This window comes from Chiloscyllium plagiosum, unplaced genomic scaffold (genome assembly GCF_037043375.1).
Source record: "Chiloscyllium plagiosum isolate Xiang-an unplaced genomic scaffold, Cpla_swu_hap1 HiC_scaffold_12, whole genome shotgun sequence".
NCBI classification, from domain to species: domain Eukaryota; kingdom Metazoa; phylum Chordata; class Chondrichthyes; order Orectolobiformes; family Hemiscylliidae; genus Chiloscyllium; species Chiloscyllium plagiosum.
The window spans coordinates 27,471,909-27,497,401 of NW_028270150.1; the positions used below are offsets into that span (position 1 = coordinate 27,471,909).

Sequence of the window (25,493 nt, forward strand, 5' to 3'; positions counted from 1 at the left end):
GACAATACCACTGTGCACTTGCCTCTCCCACGTAAGTCACTTACTTTTGCCTCAGATCAATGTATAATTGTGCGATTTCATAAGTTTCATAACGCTTACTGAGTTTATCACAATAAAGCAATGGATTGAGTTGATTCACAACAGAATACTGGCTTATTTCTGGCTGACAATGCATATCTATTGTTTTGTTCTGTTCACTGAAATTATTCTTCTGATTTTGGTCTTCATACTGCACAATGAGCTACCAAGAGTCATTGTTTATTAACCTTTGCTCGCCACTACCCTCTGTGCATGATCAGACACATCTTGAACCTTAATGGTTGTCCACATAGGAGGACCATGTAATCAATCTCAGAATTGCTAGGTAGTGCGTGCCCAATTCCTGATTAGTCTCTTTAAAAGTAGTAATTGTCTTACAGATATCACTTTTACTTCCTTACAAAAAGATGTTTTGCAACTGATCACAATTTAACAACATATTTCCATACTTGCTTAATTGCTGTGGGTCTAATACTTAGTGAAAAATGACTCCATTCTACATGGTGTCTGGGCTGTAGTTGCTCATAATCTCCATCAATGATCTTCAATAAAGGAAGCAAACTTAATTTGTTCAAGTTTGCTGATGACACCAATGAAAATGACAGTTTTGGGGAAATTGGTCAGGGCGTTGAGTACAGGAGTTGGGAGGTCATGTTGCAGCTGCACAGGACATTGGTTGTAGAATATTGTGTGCAATTCTGGTCTTCCTCCTATCGGAAGGATGTTGTGAAACTTGAAAAGGTTCAGAAAAGATTTGCAAGGATATTGTCAGGGTTGGAGGATTTAAGCTATAGGGAGAGGCTGAATAGGCTAAGGCTGTTTTCTCTGGAGCGCTGGAAGCTGAGGGGGTGACCTTTTATAGAGGTTTTTAAAATCATGAGGGGCATGGATCGGGTAAATAGACAAGGTCTTTTCCCTGGGGTGGGGGAGTCCAGAACTGGAGGGCATAGGTTTAGGGTGAGAGGGGAAAAGTTTAAAAGGGACCTCAGGGGCAACTTTTTCATGCAGAGGGTGTGCGTGTATGGAATGAGCTGCCAGAGGAAGCGATGGAGGCTGGTACAATTGCAACATTTAAAAGGCATTTGGATGGGTATGTGAATAGGAAACACTTAGAAGGATATGGGTCAAGTGCTGGCAAATGGAACTAGGTTAGGTTGGGATATCTGGTCGGTATGGACAAGTTGGACCGAAGGGTCTGTTTCCGTGCTGTACATCTCTATGACTCTATTTGTATTTAATTCAAATGGTTGGACCTTGAAATTGGAAAGTTCCATGTTGAATTCACTGATCATGTTGAGTCAGGTTAAGTAGACAGTTTTTAAAGTTTAATAACATTTCATTGATCCGAATGAGTATCAGCGCACTCGTAAATATTATGGACAATGATAAAAATAGATTCTCTCTAAGCTGATAATACTTTATCCAGTAAACAGAATAACAGTTAAAATACAATTTTTATTTATTAAAAAAATTGAATAAAATTATGAATATGTTACATTGGTCTGCATATTGAGCATCAATGCTAATTAATGTGTTTATGCTTTACTGCAGGGCATTACGGGTGAGAAAGAAGATGTCAGGGGAGAGGATGCCTGTGAAAATGATTGGTGACATATTAACAGCGCAATTGCCTCACATGCAGCCATATATCCGATTCTGCAGCTGTCAGCTTAATGGAGCAGCACTGATTCAACAAAAAACAGATGAAGTTTCCGAATTCAAGGAATTTGTCAAAGTAAGAGTTCATTGTATTACCATTGCACAGCAAAAATGATCTACAAGTTAGCTTTTACGTGAACCTGTGATTTTGTTCAGAAAATAACTCAGCAAAGCTTTTTAAAGTAGGTAGCACCCTTATCTCTGATTGAGAACATCTTTACCGTGGACTTGGAAGCTTAGCTCCTGTTGTTCTGACTAAATTTCCTCCCTTTCTGTCAAAAAAGATTATCTAGTTATTGATTAATTTGTTTTTTATGATATATGCAATTTCTGTCACCCTTATCTACATAGCACTGACCATAATGCAGAAAACGATTCAAGTTATATTCCACCTTTCAGCTTATACACTGAATGGTACGGTCCTGGGGAGTGTTGCTGAACAAAAAGACCTTTGACTGCAGGTTCATGGTTTCTTGAAAGTGGAGTCGCAGGTAGATAGGATAGTGAAGAAGGCGTTTGGTATGCTTTCCTTTGATGGTCAGAGTATTGAGTACAGGGGATGGGAGGTCATGTTGTGGCTGTACAGGACATTGGTTAGACCACCTTTGGAATATTGTGTGCTATTCTGGTCTCCCTCCTATCAGAAGGGTGTTGTGAAACTTGAAAGGGTGCAGGAAAGATTTACAAGGATGTTGCCAGGGTTGGAGGATTTGAGCTAAAGGGAGAGGCCGACCAGGCTGGGGCTGTTTTCCCTGGAGGCTGAGGGGTGACCTTATAAAGGTTTATAAAACCAGGAGGGGCATGGATAGGATAAATAGACAAAGTCTTTTCCCCAGGTTGGGAGAATCCAGAACTAGAGGGCATAAGTTTAAGGTGAGGGGAAAGAAATAAAAGGGACCTAAGGGACAACTTTTTCCACACAGAGGGTGGTATGTGTATGGAATGAGCTGCCAAAGGAAGTGATGGAGACTGGTACAATTACAACATTTAAACGGCATCTGAATGGGTATATGAATAAGAAAGATGTGGAAGCATATGGGCCAAGTGCTGGCAAATGGGAGTAGATCTGGTTAGGATATCTGGTTGGCGTGGATGAGTTGGACTGAAGGTTCTGTTTCTGTGCTGTTACGTCTCTCTGACTCTATAACCTCAGGGTATCCCAGAGTATATTAGAGCCACTGAAGTATAGTGACTGTTATAATGTAGGAATGTTTTATTTTGATAATTGTAAATCAATTTAGGATGTCCGAAGGATATGATGAGATGCTGTACAATGTACATTGTGGTTTCTCAACACTGATGTTATTATTGATACTCGACTTATTTATATTATGACAGAGACTAGCAATGGACCCACAATGTAAAGGAATGCCACTGTCAAGTTTCCTACTGAAGCCGATGCAAAGAGTAACACGCTACCCATTAATAATAAAAAATGTAAGTCTATGTTTTTGTGTATACGTATGTTGTCCAATTAAAATTGTAACACAGCTTGGTGTGTCATGGACATGCTCCCCGTACAGTCTTTTAAGTATTACTTGTCAAATAAAACATGCACGTGTGCACAAGCACGGACACGTACTTTTGTTACTGACTACTGTCTTTACAATAAACTAAAACATAATGCCATTTCTTTAAATTGCTGCTGAGAGAAGGGTGGGATTGCCTGCCCATAATGTTTTCTGACAATAATGTAAAAATTCAAGGACAGGTCAACCTAAATATTTGTGTGTCACGTTCCTTGTCTTCTCCAGCCCTCAGTGAATTCTTCTGCTCACTTTAGTTCCCTTGGCCCAACTTCTTCAGCATTCTAAAGCAATATTCTTCAGGCTTTCTGCCTTCTGCCAGAAAGACTGTTTGTATAAAAAAAAAAGTGCTATTAGTAACTCTGGTTCAGAAACTGTAGAAACTGTCTCATCAGTTAGTGTTTAAATATTAACATTCTGTAATCTCTTCAAAAATAATCAAGCAGATGTTCTGAAATGGGATTTTGAAGGCCCTTAGCTCACTTGATTTTATTTTTTTTAAATACATATCCTAGATTCTGGAAAACACCCCAGAAAATCATCCTGATTTTAGCCACCTGAAACAGGCTCTTGAAAAGGCTGAGGAGCTGTGTTCTCAGGTGAACGAAGGTGTGCGAGAGAAAGAAAATTCTGACAGGCTGGAGTGGATCCAGACACATGTACAATGTGAAGGTTTGTCTGAGGTGAGTACTGAAAGCAGCCAAAGTGTGTCATTTCACTGAATGAATGGATCTTTGTGATCCTATAATCATAGCAACAGTAAGTGTAATGTTCAAATCTTATGATCAAAAGCCAAGGTCAATAATTCATGAATTGAAGCTGTAAATGGTAGATTATGCCTGACCAACATGACAATACATTTTTGAAAAAGTGACTGAAGTATTGGACAGGCAAATGTTGACGAGTGTTAATTTTGTGGATGTTTTGAAGGTATTTAATAATAAGGTTCCTCAAAAGAGTCTGGTAGCAAAAGTTGAACCAGTTAGAATTGAAGACAGTTCGTTAGTTAAAAATTGAGCAGCGGATGATGGAAGGTAGGAATAATGAGAGCTGTGGGAACAAATTATTACGGATGCTGGAATCTGTGCTGAAGACAGCAAATGCTAAAGATCACAGCGAGTCAGACAGCATCCATGCAGAGAGAGCAAGCTAACATTTCAAATCTAGATGACTCTTCATCAGAGTGAAGTGTGGTGGGGGCAGCATTTATGCTATACTTTGTCTTGGGTGGGGGGGGATAGTGGATGTCGGGTGCCGGTGAAGAAAAGATGTCGATGGTTCATCTTAAAGTAATCAGAATGTGAGAATGGCAGAACAGTGATGTGTCTCCTGCCAGACTTGAAAGTATAGTAAGTGGGATGGTGAGAGGGAAGTCATGATAACAAGCTAAAAGAAAGGGAAGAAACTATTTAAAGCTGCTGAACTCAGTATTAATTCCAGAAGGCTGTAAAATGTCTAGTCTGAGGATGAGGTGTTGGGCCTCCAGTTTGTGCTGTATTTCACTCGAACACTGCAGCATGCTGAGGACAGACATGGGCATCCAAACAGGATACTGTGTTGAAATGACCAGCTACGTGAGCGGAGGTATTCTGCAAAGTGGTCACCCAGTCTGCGTTTAGTTTCTCCAGGGTAGAGTAGGCCACATTGGATGCAGCGAATACAATACACAAAATTCGAGGAGCTACAGGTGAAATGCTGCTTCACCTGGAAAGACTGGTTTGGCCCTTGGACGGTGAGCAGGGAGGGGGGTGAAAGGACAGGTGTTGAACTTTCTGCAGTTACATGGGAAACTCTCCACCATCAGTCTGTCTGCTTCTCGGAGAGTCCTCACCTTGCCTGCTCTGCTCAGTGCAGCCAACAACTGGGCGGCACGGTGGCCCAGTGGTTAGCACTGCTGCCTCACAGCGCCAGAGACCCGGGTTCAATTCCCACCTCAGGCGACTGACTGTGTGGAGTTTGCACGTTCTCCCCGTGTCTGCATGGGTTTCCTCCGGGTGCTCCGGTTTCCTCCCACAGTCCAAAGATGTGCAGGTCAGGTGAATTGGCCATACCAAATTGCCCATAGTGTTAGGTAAGGGGTAAATGTAGGGGTATGGGTGGGTTGTGCTTCGGCAGGTCGGTGTGGACTTGGTGGGCCGAAGGGTCTGTTTCCACACTGTAATCTAATCTAATCTAATATAACTCTCACTAGGTGCTCATCTTGCCCACTCCTTACTCATATTAGGGGTGTGGGGATAGATCACAGACCAGCCATCATCTCTCTGCATTTCAATAGAGTAGTTCAGTCTGAAGGAGCTAAATGTTCTATGTTCCTAAAGAAAAGAACAATGACGTGTAATGAATTTCCAGATCTGTCCCATCTTATTGCACGTGACTCATCAGGATCTGAAAGGGGAGGAGGGTTTCAACAAATGGACTCTTGTTTCTGAGTTTGAGTGTTCAATGTCCCACTGCAGTTACATCCTTTTCTTTTAAAGATAATTACTGCTATTTCCTTTTCTTCCACTTCAGCAACTTGTTTTTAACTCCGTCACAAATTGCTTGGGTCCTCGAAAATTCCTACACAGTGGTAAACTTTATAAAGCCAAAAGTAACAAGGAGCTTTATGGCTTTCTCTTCAATGATTTCCTGCTACTGACACAGATCATCAAACCACTAGGTTCCTCAGGAACCGACAAGGTCTTCAGCCCCAAGTCGAATCTACAGTATAAAATGTACAAAACTGTGAGTAAAATTTAACAGTTCATTGGAGCTGTCACGTTTCTTGCAAACAAAATGAAGTGAAACCTGCAATGTTGATTTACCAGATTAGAGCACCCTGAAGTGCTGTGCTGAGTGACACAAAACCAGTAAGACCCAAGATTTGATTCCTACTTTGTGCTGAGTCATCTAATCTCAGCTTTGGCTGTGACAGATATTTGCCGTTCTCAACATCAGTGACTAATGAGAGGTACATTATTAAGGTTCTGTTTACCTGCAGGCTCTGATATAAAGTGTGTGTGGATGTTAAAGATGTTACAGAGATTGTCTTCCAAATCTTTTACGTTTCCAGCTCTTGTCAAAAAAACCGTACTAATGCTAGGGTAGAGAACACTTCACGTTGGGCGAATGTGTGTCCTCTTACCTAAATGCAGGATGTGCTGCAAAAACTACCACTGGATGTGACGTACGAATGTACAGTTTAAGGTTAAAGAGCCCCAGTAAACAGGGAACTAGTTGCAGAAATTAGATAAGAAACAAGCAAATTTCTGATTTAGCAACAGTTTCGGATGCAAATTTAGCACAAGTCCTTGGAGAATGGAAAGGAGAGTAGAAACACCTTGAGTAATTTGCTCAAAGATACGATACAATTCATTGGTAATTTTGAATTGCCAGCTACTGATTTCTCAACTTGATAATCATGTAGGCAATAATTGAACATTGTGATGACCCACCTCAGCTGTCACACAAACTCTTTCAATATCCGAATCCTTGTGTGCCAGGTGTTGAGCAGCCAAACGAGACAGTTAAAATGGAATTTACTCACAAAGCTGAAGCTTTCCACCTGAGCAGGATCACCAAAAGGAAGGAGCAACACTTGAACTCCCACCCCCGTCATCCTCTCCCCTTCTCAACCACCACCACCCAAATGGCTCAGTCTGACACTAGCTCACGGTGATAACAGGAGACCTGCTGAGCTCGAAAACCACCAGTGGCATATTAATGAGTTCTGGAAGTCCAAATACCACAGATAGGTGGACATGGCAGCCACTTTATTGGCTTCATGTCCATTTTGGGTGTTTCTTGCAACTGTGGCCAATCCCTACACTTCCATATCGCCATAGAGAAGTTACAGCACTGAAAGAGGCCATTCAGCCCATCATTTATGCACTTGCTTAATAAAATAGTGGCACCTTGGCCTCCTTCATTGCCACAGTGAATCAGACCGCAAATTGGAGGAACAATACCTCATCCTCTGCCTGGGCAGCTGACAGCCTGGAGGACACAATGTTGAATTCTCCAATTTCAAATAACTCCCCTTCCCAGCCCCTCCCTTCCATTCCTCTGATTGACCCTCCCTTCCAGCTACCAACCAGATAATTCCTCCCATTGACCAACCAGATCATACCCAATACCTGTGTGCCCCTACCCCTGCCTCACCACCCTGCTCCCCATCCCCCAACATCTGCAGCTCCCCTTACAGTCCTGAAGAAGGGTTATATCCGAAACACCTACATCTCCACCCCCTGATGCTGCCTGACTTGCTGTGTTTTTCCACTGTCCTGTCCGTCTAGCCATTCTGGTCCCACTTTCCAGTACTTGGTCCTTCAGTCTTTGCAGTTTACAGTGCTTCATGTGTAGATCCAGGCTCCTTTTAAATGAGCTGAGGGTTTCCCTGTGCAACACAAATTCAGATGCTCACCACCCTCACGTCCCCTTGAACCCTTCTGTTCAATACCTAACTCTATAAAGGAAACATCCTGTTTACCTAATCTGCATTCTTATCTACCTATGCCCGAAACGTCGATTCTCCTGCTTCTTGGATGCTGCCTGACCTGCTGCGCTTTTCCAGCAACACATTTTTCAGCTCTACCTATCCTGCCACCCTCCTGGATCTGTCGATATGCATTCCAAGCTCTGACATCTTCTCTGCCCCTCTCATTACTCTTCTGTTTATTGGGTATTCCCTTGCTTTGATTGTCCTTCACAACTGGGTTGAATTCCATTTGCCGTTTTTCCAAATAATAGCCATCCTCTTCACTACCAACTACCTCGGCAACTTTTGTGTCATAAGTGTAGTGCTGAGAAAGCACAGCGGGTCAGGCAGCATTGGAGGAGCAGGAGAATCAACATTTCAGGCATAGGTCCTTCATCAGGAATTCCTGATGCTGCCTGACCTGCTGTACTTTTCCAGCACCACACTCTCGACTTTGATCTCCAGCATCTGCAGTCCTCACCTTCTCCAACTTGTGTGTCATTACAAATTCCCTCATGCTTCCCACATTTTAATGGAATCATTTACAAATATCACACACAAGTAGGAATGTCAAAACTGAACTCTGTAGAATGGGACATGACACCACTTTCCATTCACAAAAAAATTCATTGACCATTACCTTTAGTTTCCTGTCACTGAGCCAATTTTAGATCCAGTTTACCACATTCCCTGCGTATGTGATGGATTTCAATTTTTCTTAACTGTCTGCCGTGTGGGATCTTGTGTGAAAAGGCTTCCAGGTATATAATACTTCAAAACTGTAGATGTTGCTATTTAGAAGGTTCCAGTGAGTCAGGTGATGTGATAATATTTTATTATACATTATTTAACCCATGTAAGAACAGGACTGCCACAAATAGGAGTTTTTCTATGCTTATTTACCTTTCTGTTTCTGTAATGTTTTCAGCCTATTTTTCTGAATGAGGTATTGGTGAAGTTGCCGACAGACCCATCTGGTGATGAGCCTATTTTCCACATCTCCCATATTGACAGGGTGTACACACTTCGTGCTGAGAGCATCAATGAAAGGTAAGAGAACAGACCCTAGTCTTGTTCATTTCTAATGCTTATGGAGGCAAGATTGCTAAAAGATTACAAAATTGTAAACATGTACAGTACATAAAAGGCACTTAATATTGTTGTAAGCAGCCAAAAGTGGATTCTATTCATGACTTTTCTAATTTGATGCCGTTACCAGCATTGATTGCAATTATGTATCCTATAATATTAGGTTAATTGATTAAGCTTTCTCTCCACAGATGCTGCCAGACCTGAGTTTAGCCAGCAATTTCTGCATTTGTTTCTGATTTCCAGCATCTGCAATCTTTCAAAACCAAAAGGACTGCTGATGAAATTGCTGGAAAAACTCAGCAGGTCTGGCAGCATCTGTGGAGAGAAATCAGAGTTAATGTTTTGGTCAGAAATGATGATAGCTAAGAAAATGCCAGTTTATATGGAGTAGATAGGGTGGGGGAAGTGGGTAAGGAATAAACAATAGAGCCCAAAGAGAGAGTCATAGAGCCACAAAGATGTACAGCAGGGAAACAAACCATTTGGTCCAACTTGTCCATGCTGACCAGATATCCTAAACTAATCTAGTTCCATTTGCCAGCACTTGGCCCATATCCCTCTGAACCCTTCCTATTCAAATACCCATCCAGATGTCTTTTAAATGTTGTAATTATACCAGCCTCCACCACTTCCTCTGCCAGCTCATTCCATACAGGCATCACCCTCTGCATGAAAAAGTTGCCCTTTAGGCCCCTTTTAAATTTTTCCCCTCTCACCCTTAACCTTGTTGGACAGACAAAGGAGTGAATGATGATCTTGCTGGGAGGGTGAATAGCTGTTAATGGGGACTATTCGTGGTTAACAATGGGTTGTGTGTAATAGCAGACTATGTGATAACAAGGCCTGGTTTGTATGGGTTGGGGTGAGGAATGGGAGAGCTCAAACTCTATAGTTATTGAACTTGATCGAAGTGGGTACTGCAGATGCTGGAGATTAGAGTCAAGATTAGAGTGGTGCTGGAAAAGCACAGCAGGTCAGGCAGCATCTGAGGAGCAGGAGAATCGACGTTTCGGGCAAGAGGAATTTGATGACAAAATGCAGGTGTTCAGTACAGTGAACTTCACACAATCTAATCTCCTGCATTCACTGCTCACAATGTGGTCTCTGGTGAAACAAAGTGTAGACTTGCATTCTGTTTGCAAAACAAGACCCTGAGCTTCCCGTTCTCTGCCACTTTAACACACTACCCTGTTCCCTGGCCCAAACATCTCTGTCTCAGGCTCGCTGTTGTCCTCCAGTGAAGCTCTTTGCAAGCTGAATGAACAGGATCTCCCTTTCCCCTTGGGGACCCTGCAGCCTTTGGACTCAATATTGAGTTCAATAACTTTAGGGCTTGAGCTCTCCCATATTCTCACCCCAACCCGAACAAACCAGGCTTTGTTATCACATAGTCTGCTATTACACACCACCCATTGTTAGCCACCCACAGTCTCCATTAACAGCTATTCACCATCCTAACTTGATCATTATCCACTCCTTTTTCTGTCCAACAGCTCTTTTCTTTTTTTGGGCTCTATCTCCATCTATTGTTTACCCCTTACCCCCTCCCCCCACCGTATCTTCTGCATATAATAAACCTGCACAGCAGACTACCTGTGCTGTTTGGTTTCAAGTATCTCTGGCTCAGTGATGGTTGAATGGAATGAACAGCCAGAGGAAGTGGTAGAGGCTGGTACAGTAACAACATGGGTATATGAATAGGAAAGGTTTAGAAGGATATAGCCAACATGCTGGCAAATGGGATGAGATTAATTTAGGTATCTGGTTGGCATGGAAGAGTCAGACTGAAGGGTCTGTTTACATGCTGTACAAGTTTATGACCCACATGACTCTATATAAACTGACATTTCTGAGAAAGGGTCACTCAACCTGAAATGTTAACTGATTCCTCTCTCTCCACAGACACTGCCAGAGCTTTTCAAACAATTCCTACTTCCTAAGTTGTTAAGATATAGGAGCAAAATTAGGCTATTCAACCCATTGAATCTGTTCCACCATTCGATCGTGCCTTCTCTCCTTATCCCTCCAACCCATTACCAATTAAAAATCTGTCTAACTCCTCTTTAAATTTACTCACTGTCCCAGAATCCACTGCATTTTGGCATAGTGAATTCCGCAGATTCACAAACCTTTGGGAGAAGTAGTTTCTCCTCATCTTTGTTTTAAATTTCAACCCCTTAACCTAAGACGATGACCTATTGTCCTAGAATGCCTCACAAACAGAAGCATCTGCTCCATGTCAATTTTATCCATGCCTTTTATCATCTCGAGTAACTCAATTTGATCTCCCCTCATTTTTCTAAATTCCAGAGTATTGGCCTAAACTGTTCAATCTCTCTTCATATAACAAATTCTTCATCTCTGGAATCAATCTTGTGAACCTTCTCTGAACTGCCTCCAATACCACCACATCTTTCCTGAAATAAGGGGACTACAAATGTGCACAAAACTACAGTGCAGTCACACCAATACCTTATATGGTTGCAATATTTCCTTACCTTTATATTCTATTCCTTTAGCTATAAAAGCCAACATTCCATTTGCTTTCTTTATTATCTGCTGTACCTGAAAATGTGTTGCTGGAAAAGCGCAGCAGGTCAGGCAGCATCCAAGGAGCAGGAGAATCGACGTTTCGGGCATGAGCCCTTCTTCAGGAATGAGGAAAGTGTGCCAAGCAGGCTAAGATAAAAAGTAGGAAGGGGGGGACTTGGGGGAGGGGCGTTGGGAATGCGATAGGTGGAAGGAGGATAAGGTGAGGGTGAGAAGCGGGAGTGGGCGTGGGGGCGGAGAGGTCAGGAAGAAGATTGAAGGTTAGGAAGGTGGTGCTGAGTTCGAGGGTTGGGACTGAGACAAGGTGGGGGGAGAGGAAATGAGGAAACTGGAGAAATCTGAGTTCATCCCTTGTGGTTGGAGGGTTCCTAGGTGGTCCCAACCCTCGAACTCGGCACCACCTTCCTAACCTGCAATCTTCTTCCTGACCTCTCCGTCCCCACCCCCACTCCTGCCTATCACCCTCACCTTAACCTCCTTCCACCTATCGCATTTCCAACGCCCCTCCCCCAAGTTCCTCCTCCCTACCTTTTATCTTAGCCTGCTTGGCACACTTTCCTCATTTCTGAAGAAGGGCTCATGCCCGAAATGTCGATTCTCCTGCTCCTTGGATGCTGCCTGACCTGCTGCGCTTTTCCAGTAACACGTTTTCAGCTCTGATCTCCAGCATCTGCAGTCCTCACTTTTTCCTATCTGCTGTACCTGCTTGTTAGTTTTCTGTGACTCATGAACAAGTACGCCTAGATCCCTCTGCACCGGCGCACCCCAGTGTCTCTCCCCATTAAGCCTTCCCATTTTTCCGACCCAAATGCGTGACCTCACACTAAGCCAACTTAAACTCCATCTGCCACATTTTGGCCCATTCTCCTAACCTATGTGCATCCATTTGTAAGGTTCTTATTTCCTTATTGCAATTTACTATCCCACCTATTTTTGTGTCATCCACAAATTTGGCTGTAGAGCCTTCTATCTCTGGATCCAAGTCGTTAATGTAGGTTGTAAATAGCTGGGGATCCAAGGACAAAAACCTGTGGCACCCCATTAGTTACATCTGCCATTCAGAAAAAAAAAGTGATCCCGACTCTGTCCATCAGCTAGTCATCTATCCAGGCTTATAATTTATCCCTAATCCTATATGATCCAACCTTGTGAATTAACCTTTTGTGCGTGCACCTTATTAAATGCCAGATAAATTACATCCACATTGCTGGTTACACCTTTGAAGACAATAGACAATAGGTGCAGGAATAGGCCGTTTGGCCCTTCGAGCCTGCACCATCATTCATTATGATCATGGCTGATCATAGCAAATTAGTCAAACATGATTTGCCCTTCAAAAAACCATGCTGACTCTGATGGATAGTGTTTTGACTTTCCAAATGTCCTGATATTGATTCCTTGATGATTGATTCTAACACTTTCCCAACAACAAATGTGAAATCTGCGTTCTTTGTTTTTTAATCGACTTTGCTTGCTTACAGACATTGACCACAAGCTAATTGTTAACCATGACTTTTCCCACACAACCAAATTCCCAAGATACTTAATTTTCTTTGATGTCTGTCAAAAGGGAACTCTTGAACTTGTATTTTACAATTGAGTGCTTAGTAAGGAGTACTTCTAATTTGTGAATTGTAAGGGACCCAGATAATGTTGCAACCAAACTGAGTGTGTACAACAGAATGATGAATGATGTGGTACGTCATTAAGGAAGGTTCATTGATGTACAAATGTGAGGCGATGATGATGTGACTAAATCCCTGCATTCTCACCTCACGTATTATAAAAGCAGCTTCAGCATCCGAGGTTATAGAGCTTACTGAACTATAATCACACTTATTTTAAGCATTTTTTTTCTAGCCTGGTTTTATTCAAGGATAATATTCCACTAAGTTAAATATTTATTTTTGCTAAGGAGTGATTTATGATCATGTTGAAATGCACTGCAGCCACATTTGCTGGAGATCCTTTTATAGAATTAGTCTGTGGTAAGCAAAGCGTGTTTTCTACTAACTAAGAGACTTTTGATGTTGTGTTGGTATAAATATCTGTGACTCAAAAATTGATGTATTAATTACAGTGCTGCTGGAATTCCTCTGGGATACAGACCTGGAAAATATTGCAGATTAATTCATGGTTTTAACAAAACATTCAATATTACAGGAATTTATTGAACCAGGTAGTTGGAGAATGGTTTGTAATTCCTGAGATTCTGGGTGGTTCTGACAAGACTAAGTAAAATAGTTAGGCAGGAGAAGTTAGACTATTAAGTGTTCAAATTATTTCTTGTGGAAACAAAGCTTTCAGATACTGATTGGCATGACAAAGCCCTCCCAGAACATAATTTTAATTTAAATCCTTTCCTATTCCGACCCAAGAATACATTTCAGCCTCAACCTCAAATTTGGACATTGACTGTACCTCACCAGTTCATGTGTGGCCTTCCAGAGTGATGCTATGTGTTGTTGCCAAACTAAGGGCAACTTTGTGCTCTCAAGTCCATTGTCGATAGAAATTAAATTCAGGCTGTCTGCACCCAAAGGTCACTACAGTGAGCAAACAGACAAGATCTTCATCCATCAGCTCTGGGCTAGAATTGAATGTCACAGAAATGGAAGGACCCCTACCAACCCCCAAACCCCATTGTGTTTATTCCATACTACTCATTGCTTTTTCATTCCACAGAACAGCTTGGGTGCAAAAGATTAAAGCTGCTTCAGAACTCTACATTGAAACAGAAAAAAAGAAGCGCGAGAAGGCCTATTTGGGTAAGTAATGCTGTTAGTACTTGTATTGAAAAAGTTTCTTCAGATGTACCAAGTTAAAAATCACACAACACCAGGTTATAGTCCAACAGGTTTATTTGGAAGCACTAGCTTTTGCAGCGCTGCTGCTTCATCAGGTGGTCATAGAGAATAAGATTGTAATATACAGAGTTTATAGCAAAAGTTTACAGTGTGATGCAATTGAAATTATACATTGAAAAAGACCTGGATTGTTTGTTAAGTCTGTCATCTTTTAGAATGACTATGTTGGTTTCTGAAACCAACACTGGCACCTCCAAATCTGATGTAGTCCATCTTCAAATATGTGCTCATTTTTTTTGCTTTCTCGTTCAGTTCGTTCTCAAAGGGCTACAGGCATTGGAAGGCTAATGGTGAATATAGTCGAGGGCATAGAGCTGAAAGCATGCAGATCCAATGGTGAGAATTTTCTCAGTCTCCTGTGTATTTCATATTCAACATCAAACCCCAGAGATAATATCAGCTTTTGGGGTAATAATTTGTATTCTCAAACTGGGAAGTCTTACTATTGCTCTATTTGTATGCACATTTAACAACCATGGACTGGCAAGGTTTATTTAAGTGTTCATAGCCTCCTGAGAGTCAAGTACTTGAGTCATTTTGGGAGTTTAAATTCAAATTTGTCTACCATGCTTTAATGTGTTGGATTCAGAGAATATCTCATTCTCAGTGAGAGTGACCACTGAGTACAGACCAGGAAGACTCAAGATTCAGAATCTGAACTACTGTACTTAGTTGGTTAATCTCAGCTAGATTAATGCTAAGCACACGATAATTGGCTTCAGCACCCCTCTTTTAGAGACCAAACACTGTTTCAAACTTCTATTACTGATGACAATGCCGTGACTCTAGCTGCATGTTCAGGTGAAGTCTGGATTAGCTATGTTGCATTCTGTGGAGTCATGTACTCATGGAGATGTATAGCATGGAAACAGACCTTTCGGTCCAACTTATCCATGCTAACCAGATATCCTAAATTTATCTTGTCCCATTTGCCAGCATTTGGCCCATATCCCTCTAAATCCTTCCTATTCATTTTCCCATCCAGATGCTTTTTAAAAGTTGTGATTGTACCAGCCTCCACCACTTCCTCTGGAAGCTCATTCCATACAAGCACCACCCTTTGTGTGAAAGAGTTGCCCCTTTTATATCTTTCTCCTTTCACCTTTAAATCTATGCCCTCTAGGTTTGGACCCCCCAACCCTGGGGAAAGCCCTTGTCTACTTACTCTATCCATGCCTCTCTATAAGGTCACCCCTCAGCCTCTGATGATCCAGGGAAAACTGAAACCCTCCGACTCTGGCAACATCCTTGTAAATCTTTTCTGAATCCTTTCAAGTTTCACAACATCTTTCCGATAGGAAGATCAGAATTGCACGCAATATTCCAAAAGTGGCCTAACTAATGTCTTGTACAGCCGCAGCATGACCTCCCAACTCCTATATTCAATGCTCTGGCCAATAAAGGAAAACACACCAAACGCCTTCTTCACTATCCTGTCCACCTGGGACTCCACTTTCAAGGAACAGTGAACCTGCATTCCAAGATCTGTTTGTTCAGCAATGCTCCCCAGGATCTTACCATTAAGTGTATAATTCCTGCCCTGATTTGCCTTTCCAAAATACCAGCACCTCACATTTATCTAAATTAAAATCCATCGGCCATTTCTTGGCCCAATCATCTATCTGATCAAGATCCTGTTGTACTCAGAGGTAACTTTCTTTGCTGTCCACAATGTCTCCAATTTTGGTGTCATCTGCAAACTGACTAACTATACTTCCTATGTTTACATCAAAATCATTTATTCAAATGACGAAAATCAGTGGACCCAGCACCGATACTTGTGGCACACCACTGGTCACATACCTCCAGTCTGAAAAACAACCCTCCACCACCACCCTCTGTCTTCCACCTTCAAGCCAATTCTGTATCCAAATGGCTAGTTCTCCCTGTATTCCATGTGATCTAACCTTGGTAACTAGTCTACCATGAGGAATCTTGTCAGATGCTTTACTGTAGTCCATATAGATCACGTCCACTGCTCTGTCCTTATCAATCCTCATTGTTTCTGTAGAAAGAACAGCATGCTAACACTTACGTTTTATACATTTACTGGGGTAACTTAATCATGGCATCATAGCTCAGCAAACAGCCTTGCGGGAGTAAAGTATTTTCTCTTTAACTGGATGAAGAGGTTTGCATATTTTGAGGTTTGCTGAATTATTAAATAATAAGCCGTGTACTTTTTTCCTTATCAAAAGAAAATCTTAAAACTTTCTGAGCCAATTGGAAAGTTTAATGATCTTTGTGACAATAATGGTGACTGTCCATGAAGGTTGTTCAGCTTATGGAGTAACTTCAGTAAAAGAGCCATCATGAGCCAGAGAACCAATTAACATTGCTTTAATCTTGGATAAGATCTTGCATGTCAACATGCCGATTAAAACTTAGAGTTTTCAGTTGAGAAATATGGGGTGATGGATGGCATCAGGGCACATAGTTTGTGACTCTGGCACAGGAAAGGAAGTAATTCCCACTGGTGAACATCTGGTGAACATCTGGATAAATCAGGATTGTAAGCCCACATCTACAAACTTAAGGAAAACTTTTAAAAAGTGCCCAAATTCTTGCTGGCCTGTCAGCTGTCTTTCCAGTCAAGATTGGAGGTGTGCATAAGGACCCTGCAGAAGCTCAAACTTTGAAGGAATTGTCCAGGAAATGGAAGATTCCACTGGGCAATTCTCTTTTTCCTGGAACCATCCAAACATCCCTTTCAAGTTTGGAAGGTTTCGACAAGAGTAAACAAACCAGCTACTTAGGAAAGGTTAGTCTATTAAGTACATATCCTAACTCCTGATGAATTGTTTGACAGACCCCACATTTACCTTACAGCCAGCCCCTGCCACTATCCTGAACCACTCAACCTCCACCACCACCTGACCTCCAGGATCTCAACACCTTTCCACTCTCTGCAGCCAAAACTCATCCTGGACCTGACCTCTATCCTCCCTGCCCCCTGCCAGTCCTGTTTCTTCCCACCAGCATCACCTCCCTGAAATACTGCATCACTTGCCTGGCAGTCTACCTAGTTGGCGCACTTCTTACCTGACATCCTTCCTCATTGGTATCTGACCCACCCCCCAACCTACTTAACTGGCACCCTACCCTGCCAGTACACTAACATTACATACATATACTTGCCCTTTATTGACAGCAGCTGTGAAAGAGGCTATCTGGATTTTAAAATGTCAGAATACCACAGCTGATGACTGTGAAAAGAGGGCTTGGTTTGTCTTCCTGTGACAACTGTATGCTACAAAAGAACTACAAAAGAATGAAAGTGTGGCTCTGCATTTCTGAGAAAGCCCTGAGCAGAATCTGCTCTTGGAAATGCAGAGCTCCCGTCTATCATTTTTAAAAAAAGGGGCAGAGTGGCAGTCTGTGTGGGATAGTTTCTCCTTGAATAGTTGGCCCTTTGTGTGATGTTTTTGACATCATCCTCGGGATTATATTCCTCCCTTGTGGGAGTTCAATCAAGATTCGCTACAACTGGTAGCTGAGATGAAATGACTTTGATAAAAAGTAGAAAAGTAATAAATGGAAGAGGAGGAACAAGAACAAAGTGGAAGGTATCTCTTCGTTTGAATTGCTATAAATAACGAGTTAATAAATTGCTAACTGCGCTTGTGTTGCATTAGACCGTTTCTCGGATTTTCATCAGTTTTTTTTCCTATCTCTTGTAGGTAAGAGTAATCCTTACTGTGAAGTGACTATGGGCTCTCAGTGTCACATCACAAAAACCATTCAAGATACTCTGAACCCCAAATGGAACTCGAACTGTCAGTTCTTCATTAAAGATCTGGAACAGGATGTACTGTGTATTACTGTATTTGAGCGTGACCAGTTCTCACCAGATGGTAAGGGTTTTATATCAAGATGAAAATTTGGATATAGATACATTTCTCTAGTAAAGATTGGATTTTCTATGTGGATTCTTTTTGTTCATTAACCTGGGCACAATTTACAAAAATCGGGGGTTGTTCCCCTTGGTTAATATTGCTATTGATTTGATTTAACTTGATTTTATTTATTATTGTCACACGTACCTAAGTACAGTGAAAGGTTTTGTTTTGAGTAGTAAAAGCAGATCATAACATACAAGGACATGTAAGATCATATGGTGTTTCGACAGAGTGAGGCACATAAAGTTACGACTGAACAGGAAGTGCAAGATCAACATTGAAAGTAGAGAAGTCCGTTCATCAGAATGAAAGAGGCTGTTCTTGAACCTGTTGGTGTATGTGTTTAAGCTTATGTACCTTCTGCCTGATGGAAGAGGTTGAAAGAAAGTATAACTGGGATAGGAGGGGTCTTTGATGTTGGCAGCCTTTCTGTAGAAATGAGATGTAGATGGAGTCCAAGAATGGAAGTTTGGCGCTCACCATAGTCTGGGTTGTGTACATAACTTTCTGCAGTTTCTTATCGTCTGGACACAGCAATTGCCGTACAAGTTATGCACCCAGCTAGAATGATTTCTATGGTGCATTTGTAAAAGTTGGTAAGAGTCCTTATGGACATGCCAAATTTCCTAAGCCCCCTGAGAAAGAAGATGCAATGCTGTGCATCAGCATGACCCAGTCAGCTCACTCTCCATGATCCCAAGTAATGCTATTTTCAAACCATGGCCAGAAGTGGCAAAATGTCATAAAAATCTGCAACATTGTATTTGAACTAGTCAAGAGTGTGTTGCTGAAAAAACACAGCAGGTCAGGCAGCAGCCGAAGAGCAGGAAAATGGATGTTTTGGGCAAAACCCCTTCATCAGGAATCAGGCTGTGAGCTGAGCAGGTGGTGAGATAAATGGGAGGGGGGTGGTGGGACTGGGACTGGGGGGGAATGTAGCTGAGAGTGTAATAGATGGGCTCACTAACTTGTTGTAAATAAATTCACAAAAGTAACCAGCACCCGTATGCAACTGTTTTGAAAACTAAACACTCAAAATGATACTTATATCAACAAATAACTCACATTACATCACAATATCAACTTACGATATTTTACAAAGATGGATGGATGTTATTGCCATTGCCAGGTGCTTTGGCGAAGGTACCTGCCTTAGAATATCTTTCTAGAAATCAGGGGGAAGGATCATGATATAATTCAAGAAATTAACATTGATAAAGAGGACACTTTGATCTGTCAGGTTTAAAGTAGATACATCAACAGGCCCATATAAAATGGCAGGGAGGAAATGTGAGACAAGGGAGGAAATAGCAGGGGTGCTGGCAAACGTTTTCAATTCCTGTCTGGCCATAGGAAAGAGGCTGGAGGATTAGAGGACAGCCAATGTGGTACAATGATTCAAGAAGTGAGGAAAGGATCAGCAGGAAGTTATAGGCCCATCAGTCAAAAGTCAGTTGCGAGAAAACTATTGGAAGCAATTCTGAGGGACAGAATTAATCTGCATTGGAAGAGGCAGAGAATAAACAAGGACAGTCAATATGATTTTTTTTAAAGAAGTAACAGAGGATTGATGAGGGCAGAGTAGTTGATGTGATCTTTAGGGACTTCAGTAAGGTGTTTGACAAGGTTCCCCATGAGAGACTAATTAGCAAGGTTGAATCTCATGGAATACAGGGAGAACTAGCCATTTGGATACAGAACTGGCTCAAAGGTAGAAGACAGAGGTGGTTGTGGAGGGTTGTTTTTCAGACTGGAGGCCTGTGATCAGTGGAGTGCCACAAGGATCAGTGCTGGATCCACTACTTCTCATCATTTATAGAAATGATTTGGATGTGAGCCTTAGGGGTATAATTAGTCAGTTTGCAGATGACACCAAAATTGGAGGTGTAGTGGACAGCGAAGAGAGTTACCTCAGGTTTCAATGGGATCTTGATCAGATGGGCCAATGGGCTGAGGAGTGGTAGTTGGAGTTTAATTTAGATAAATGCGAGATGGTGCATTTTGGGAAAGTAAATCTTCGCAGGACTTACACACTTAATGGTCAGGTCCTACAGCGTGTTATTGAACAAAGAGACCCTGGAGTGCAGGTTCATAGCTCCTTGAAAGTAGAGTCATAGGTAGATAGTGAAGAAGGCATTTGATATGCTTTTCTTTATTGGTCAGAGTCTGGATGTAGGTTTGCTCACTGAGCTGGAAGGTTCATTTTCAGATGTTTCATCACCAAACTAGGTAACATCTTCAGTGAGCCTCTGAATGAAGCATTACTGATGATTCCTGCTTTCTATTTATATGTTTGGGTTTCTTTGGGTTGGTGATGTCATTTCCTGTGGTGATGTCATTTCTAATGGTAATATCATTTCTTGTTCTTTTTCTCAGAAGGTGATAAATGGGATCCAAGTCAATGTGTTTGTTGAAAGAGTTCCAGTTGGAATGCCGTGCTTCTAGGAATTCTTGTGTGTGTCTCTATTTGGCTTGTCCTAGGTTGGATGTGTTGTCCCAGTCGAAGTGATGTCCTTCTTTATCTTTATGTAAGGATACTTGTGAGGAGGGTCATGTCGTTTTGTGACTAGTTGATGTTCATGTATCCTGGTGGCTAGTTTTCTGCCTGTTTGTCCAATGTAGTATTTGTTGCAGTTCTTGCATGTTATTTCGTAAATGACATTGGTTTTGCTTGTTGTCTATATAGGGTCTTTCAAGTTCATTAGCTGCTATTTTAATGTGTTGGTGGGTTTGTGGGCTACCATGATACCAAGGGGTCAGAGTAGTCTGACAGTCAGTTCTGAGATGTCTTTGATGTAGGGGCGAGCATCTAGGGTTTCTGGATATGTTTTGCCTGCTTGTTTGGGTTTGTTGCTGAGAAATCGACGGCCTGTGTTTATTGAGTTCTCATTCTTTTGGAATACACTGTATAGGTGATTTTTCTCTACTCTGCGTAGTTATTCTGTGCTGCAGTGTGTGTTGGTTCATTGAAATAATGTTCTGATGCAGCTTTATTTGTGGATGTTGGGATAATTGCTTCTGTAATTCAATATTTGGTCTGTATGTGTTGTTTTCCTGTAGACGATGGTTTAAAGTTCCCCATTAGCTGTTCGCTCTACTGTGACATCTAGGAATGGCAGTTTGTTGTTGTTTTCCTCTTCTTTTGTGAATTTTATGCCAGTAGGGTATTATTGATGATCTTGAAGATTTCCTCTAATTTGGTTCGTTTAGTGATGACAAAGGTGTCGTCAATGTAGCAGACCCACGTAGCGGCTGTAGAAGACATTGGTTAGGCCACTTTTGGAGTAGTGTGTGCAATTCTGATCTCCCTGCTATAGGATGTTGTGAAACTTGAAAGCATTCAGAAAAGATTTACAAGGATGTTGCCAGAGTTGGAGGGTTTCAGTTTTCCCTGGAGCATCAGAGGCTGAGAGGTGACCTGAGAGATTTATAAAATCATGAGGGGTATGGATAGGATAGATTGACAAAGTCTTTTTCCTGGGCTGAGGGAGTCCAGAACTAGAGGGCACAGGTTTAGGGTGTATTTGTCTGGAAGCCTGTGCCCAGTGGGATCCTTGGGGATTAGTGTCAGGGCCTTGCTGTTAGTGGTATATATAAGTGATTTAGATTTGAACATAGGAGGATTGTGGATAATGTGAAAATTGGTAGGATGGTAAATAGTGAGGATGGTAGTCTTAAATACAAGAGAATAGAGGGGCTGATCAGTGGCTATTGAAAGTCAATCCAGATAAGTTTCGGGTATAAAGCAGGCCAGACAAGGCAAGGAGATACATGATGAATGGTAGGACCCTGGAGAGGACTGAAGGTCAGAGGGACCTTGGTGTGCACATTCACCAGAACCTTAAGGTAGCAGGTTGGGCACATAAAATGTTTAAAAAGGCATATAGGATATTTGCCTTTATTAACCAAGGCAAAGATCATAACTAAGAGCAGGGAGTTTATGCTGGAGCCAGATAAAACATCAGCTCTGCCTGCTTGAGTATTGTGTGCAATCCTTTAATCCAAATTATAGGAGGAATACAATTGCAGTGGAGAGGTGGTAGTGGAGACCTATCAGGATGTTGGCTGGCCTGGAGAGTTTTAGTCATCAAGACAGACTGAGATGGTTTTATTTGGAGGAGAGGTGACTGAAATGGGGGACATGATTGAAATATATAAAATTATGAGGGGCATAGATAGGAAAGAACATTTTCCTGTAGTGGAGCAGGAAATGATATTACCATTAGAAATGACATCACCACAGGATCAATGATTAGGGGCCAGAGATTTAACATAAGGGACAGGATGTTTAGAGGAATGTGAGGTAAACCTGTTTGACCCAGAAAGTGATGAAAATCTGGACCTCGCTACCTAGAAGAATGGTAGAAATGGAAACCCTCATAATATTTAAGAAGTATTTAAATGTATACTTGCAATGCCAAGGCTATGGGCCAAAAGTGCTGGACGCTGGGATTAGAATAGGTGCTTACTTTTGACTGGCATGGACTTAATGGATCGAAGTGCTTTTTTCTGTGCTATGTATTTGTGTGACTTCAAAAATATATTGCCAGTAATATATACACCTTTGTTCTTTAATTTTTGGGTTAAAGTAAGATTTTATTATAAACTCTCTCTATGTTCCTATACCTCAGATTTTTTGGGGCGTACTGAAATTCGTGTTGCTGATATCAAAAAAGACCAAGGCTCTAAAGGACCTGTTACAAAGCGACTTCTGCTGCATGAAGTCCCTACTGGCGAGATAGTTGTTCGTCTGGATCTTCAACTTTTTGATGAAGCATAAAAGTGATATACTGTATATGTGTATTTCTGTACTTTGAAAAGCCATATATGGCAACTTTATCAAGTATGTGCAAAAGCTGTCTAGGAATGCTGCAACATTCAATACTGCAGTGTCCATGGAACATATTTTGTGTACTGTTTTATACGTAACACTTAAAAACATGGAATTACAGTTTGTAGATGTCTCTTCCATTTGTTAATGCATTGCTTTATCGTCTCCACATTCCAATTTAAAATTTTCAGATTATGTGATGATAAACATAATAGCAAGGCAGGTCTTGAACTGGTTTGTCCAAACCTTGGCCCGTGGTTCTCAACTGAACTGATTTGGTTCTGAGGTGGAAGTTTAGTGACTTGCACAAGTTTTTATAGGGGAAATTATAGAAGTCAAACTGTATTTTTGGTAATCTTCAGGTTGGGGTGAGAAACATGCATTTTTGACTGTGTTCTAACATAGGATTACATTTGCAGGTAAGGTTATATGACTGAGAAACTGGCTATTCAGCCTAACTGGTTCATGCTGATGTGTATGCTCCACGTATGAACCTCTTCCTATCTTTCTTAATCTAAATCTATCAGCATAACTTTTTAGTCCCTTCTTCGTATGCTTCATTAAATGAAGTTAACCATTTTGCCTCTGAGCACTTGATTCAAACATTTTTTAGGTGTCAAATTTTAAAACCAAAGCACCAAGTCAAGGTGGTATCTCACTAATTACTATAAACCAGTTCAGAAGAACTTTTAATCGTAACTTAAGTACAAAATGCAGAGTTGATAAAATGAAACCTGTGACCCTTATAGAGCACATTAAAGAATAATTCATAACTTATTGATTCCTTGCCATGTGAATAATAAGAATATTTACTTAACAATTTTAGGCACTTTGGTCAGTGTCTCCTTCTCATGAAAAAAGTTTGTTTAGAAATTGGATAGAGACTTGTAAACTTTGTTTGAAGTTCAACTTCTTACTTACCTAACTAGGCTCTCCGAAGAGAACAGATTTCTCAGTCAGTTCACCAGATGAACCAACAAACTAGGTGAGGTACTGGACTAAAGAAACTCAATCTACCTATAATATCACAACAATTCTAAGAAGCTTAACAAGGAGCGTCATGGCAACTTGTTTCATCCACTCTAAAGTAATACTTATATTCATGGAAAGAGGAAGAGGGAAAACCTATAATTAATTTGAAGAATTAAAAAATGATGTCTACATGTGTTGCTGACTGAACATCTTGGAATCTTTATTGCACTTTTAGACTTTGAACAAACTTAAATTAACAGATTTTATGCATAGTCCCATTATATCCCATAAATACTTTTCATTAATGAGCACTATTAGTTTTAGTTTGGTGATAAAAATGTTTCTGCAGTATGTGAGGGATCAAAGTTCCAATGATTTGCAGTATTTGGTTTAAAAAATCAGTTCAAGTAGTTGTCACTGGTTTTTTGTTTGAAAATCATATAGAAATTCTTTGTTGACTTATCAAATATCTTTAATAATTATTTTTAGTTTTGTCTTGAGAATAAAGATTCAAGACACAAGACCAATAATATAAATTACATCCCCTCCAAAAAATTAAAATCACCTGAAAAGCTAAATAATTTTTAATGTCAAGTACAATCTTGTCCCATTAAGAAAATGTGACTGCACTGATTCTTAGTTAAAGGTGGTAAACATCAGCAAAATTAGATTTCAATATCTCAGATTGAATAAGTGTAGACTGGAAAAATAAAAGTAAGAGATTAAGATAATTAGCTATCACATTCAAGAAAAGTGAAAAAGCCAATCTTATGACATATGAGAGGACTTCAGTTTTTATTCTAGTCTGTCTCTTTTTGCACATTCAGTTGTTTAATATATGAAGCACATTACTTAATACTAATGACTACTTTTCCCCTTTAAAAGAATTTTCAAAATTTGAAAACATTAATTTAATACCTGTTGTATTTTTAAGAAGGTAATTCCACTTATGGGTAGATGGACCATACCATTTTTATTCAAGCTGTACTATATTTTTAAATTAATAAAACTTCAAAGGCTACAATATGTGCCAATTGTTTACCAGCACAATGGTCACTTACAAAGGTAAACTGTTGAGGAACTGTAAATTTGTGCATAGATTATTTTCAGTTATTACTTAAAGATCCTTTTTTAAAAATCTTAACTAGCTTAATTTTTCCTTGTTTCAGCACTGGATTGATATTACTATTTCTGTTAAAATACAAATATGACTATGATTGGCAGAATAAAATAATGATAAACACTCAGCACTTTGAATTAAAACAAAACACCTAAATTATCAGTTATTAAATTATTATTCCAGTAAATAACTAGTAAGCTAAATTTGTTTTGCTAATTTTTCTATAAAAGCACTATATAAGCATTAAAGGGTAGTAATTTATGACTGTAGGTGGAATTAAAGTCACTTATGCTCCAGAAATATTTTATGGCCACTGTAGCAAACTATTATTTTGCATTCATTTCATGTTGGACCTTGATGCAGTTTTGAATGAGATAGTGTGTAGTTTTATTGTGTGTAGGTACATTTTTCACGAAGGATAGTTATTTAAAGTGTATTTTTAAGCTTTCGCACAAATCTGAAACGTCTTTATCTCCAATTGT

At 40.6% G+C, this 25,493-nt stretch overlaps 1 protein-coding gene across 6 annotated transcripts in view; it reads left to right on the forward strand.

Annotated features, from left to right (window-relative positions):
* itsn1 (intersectin 1 (SH3 domain protein)) overlaps nt 1-23,831 on the forward strand; it is a 205,996-nt gene extending 182,165 nt beyond the window's left edge. For all 6 annotated transcript variants that reach the window (XM_087992545.1, XM_043701257.2, XM_087992541.1 and 3 more), the window contains 9 exons: nt 1,591-1,774; nt 3,037-3,135; nt 3,740-3,907; nt 5,736-5,948; nt 8,609-8,730; nt 14,008-14,090; nt 14,442-14,525; nt 17,870-18,043; nt 22,720-23,831. In XM_087992545.1, coding sequence (XP_087848671.1) covers nt 1,591-1,774; nt 3,037-3,135; nt 3,740-3,907; nt 5,736-5,948; nt 8,609-8,730; nt 14,008-14,090; nt 14,442-14,525; nt 17,870-18,043; nt 22,720-22,868 — 1,276 coding nt within the window. In that variant the 3' untranslated portion in view covers nt 22,869-23,831. The remainder of the gene's footprint in view (nt 1-1,590; nt 1,775-3,036; nt 3,136-3,739; nt 3,908-5,735; nt 5,949-8,608; nt 8,731-14,007; nt 14,091-14,441; nt 14,526-17,869; nt 18,044-22,719) is intronic.
* Nucleotides 23,832-25,493: the final 1,662 nt, after the last annotated feature.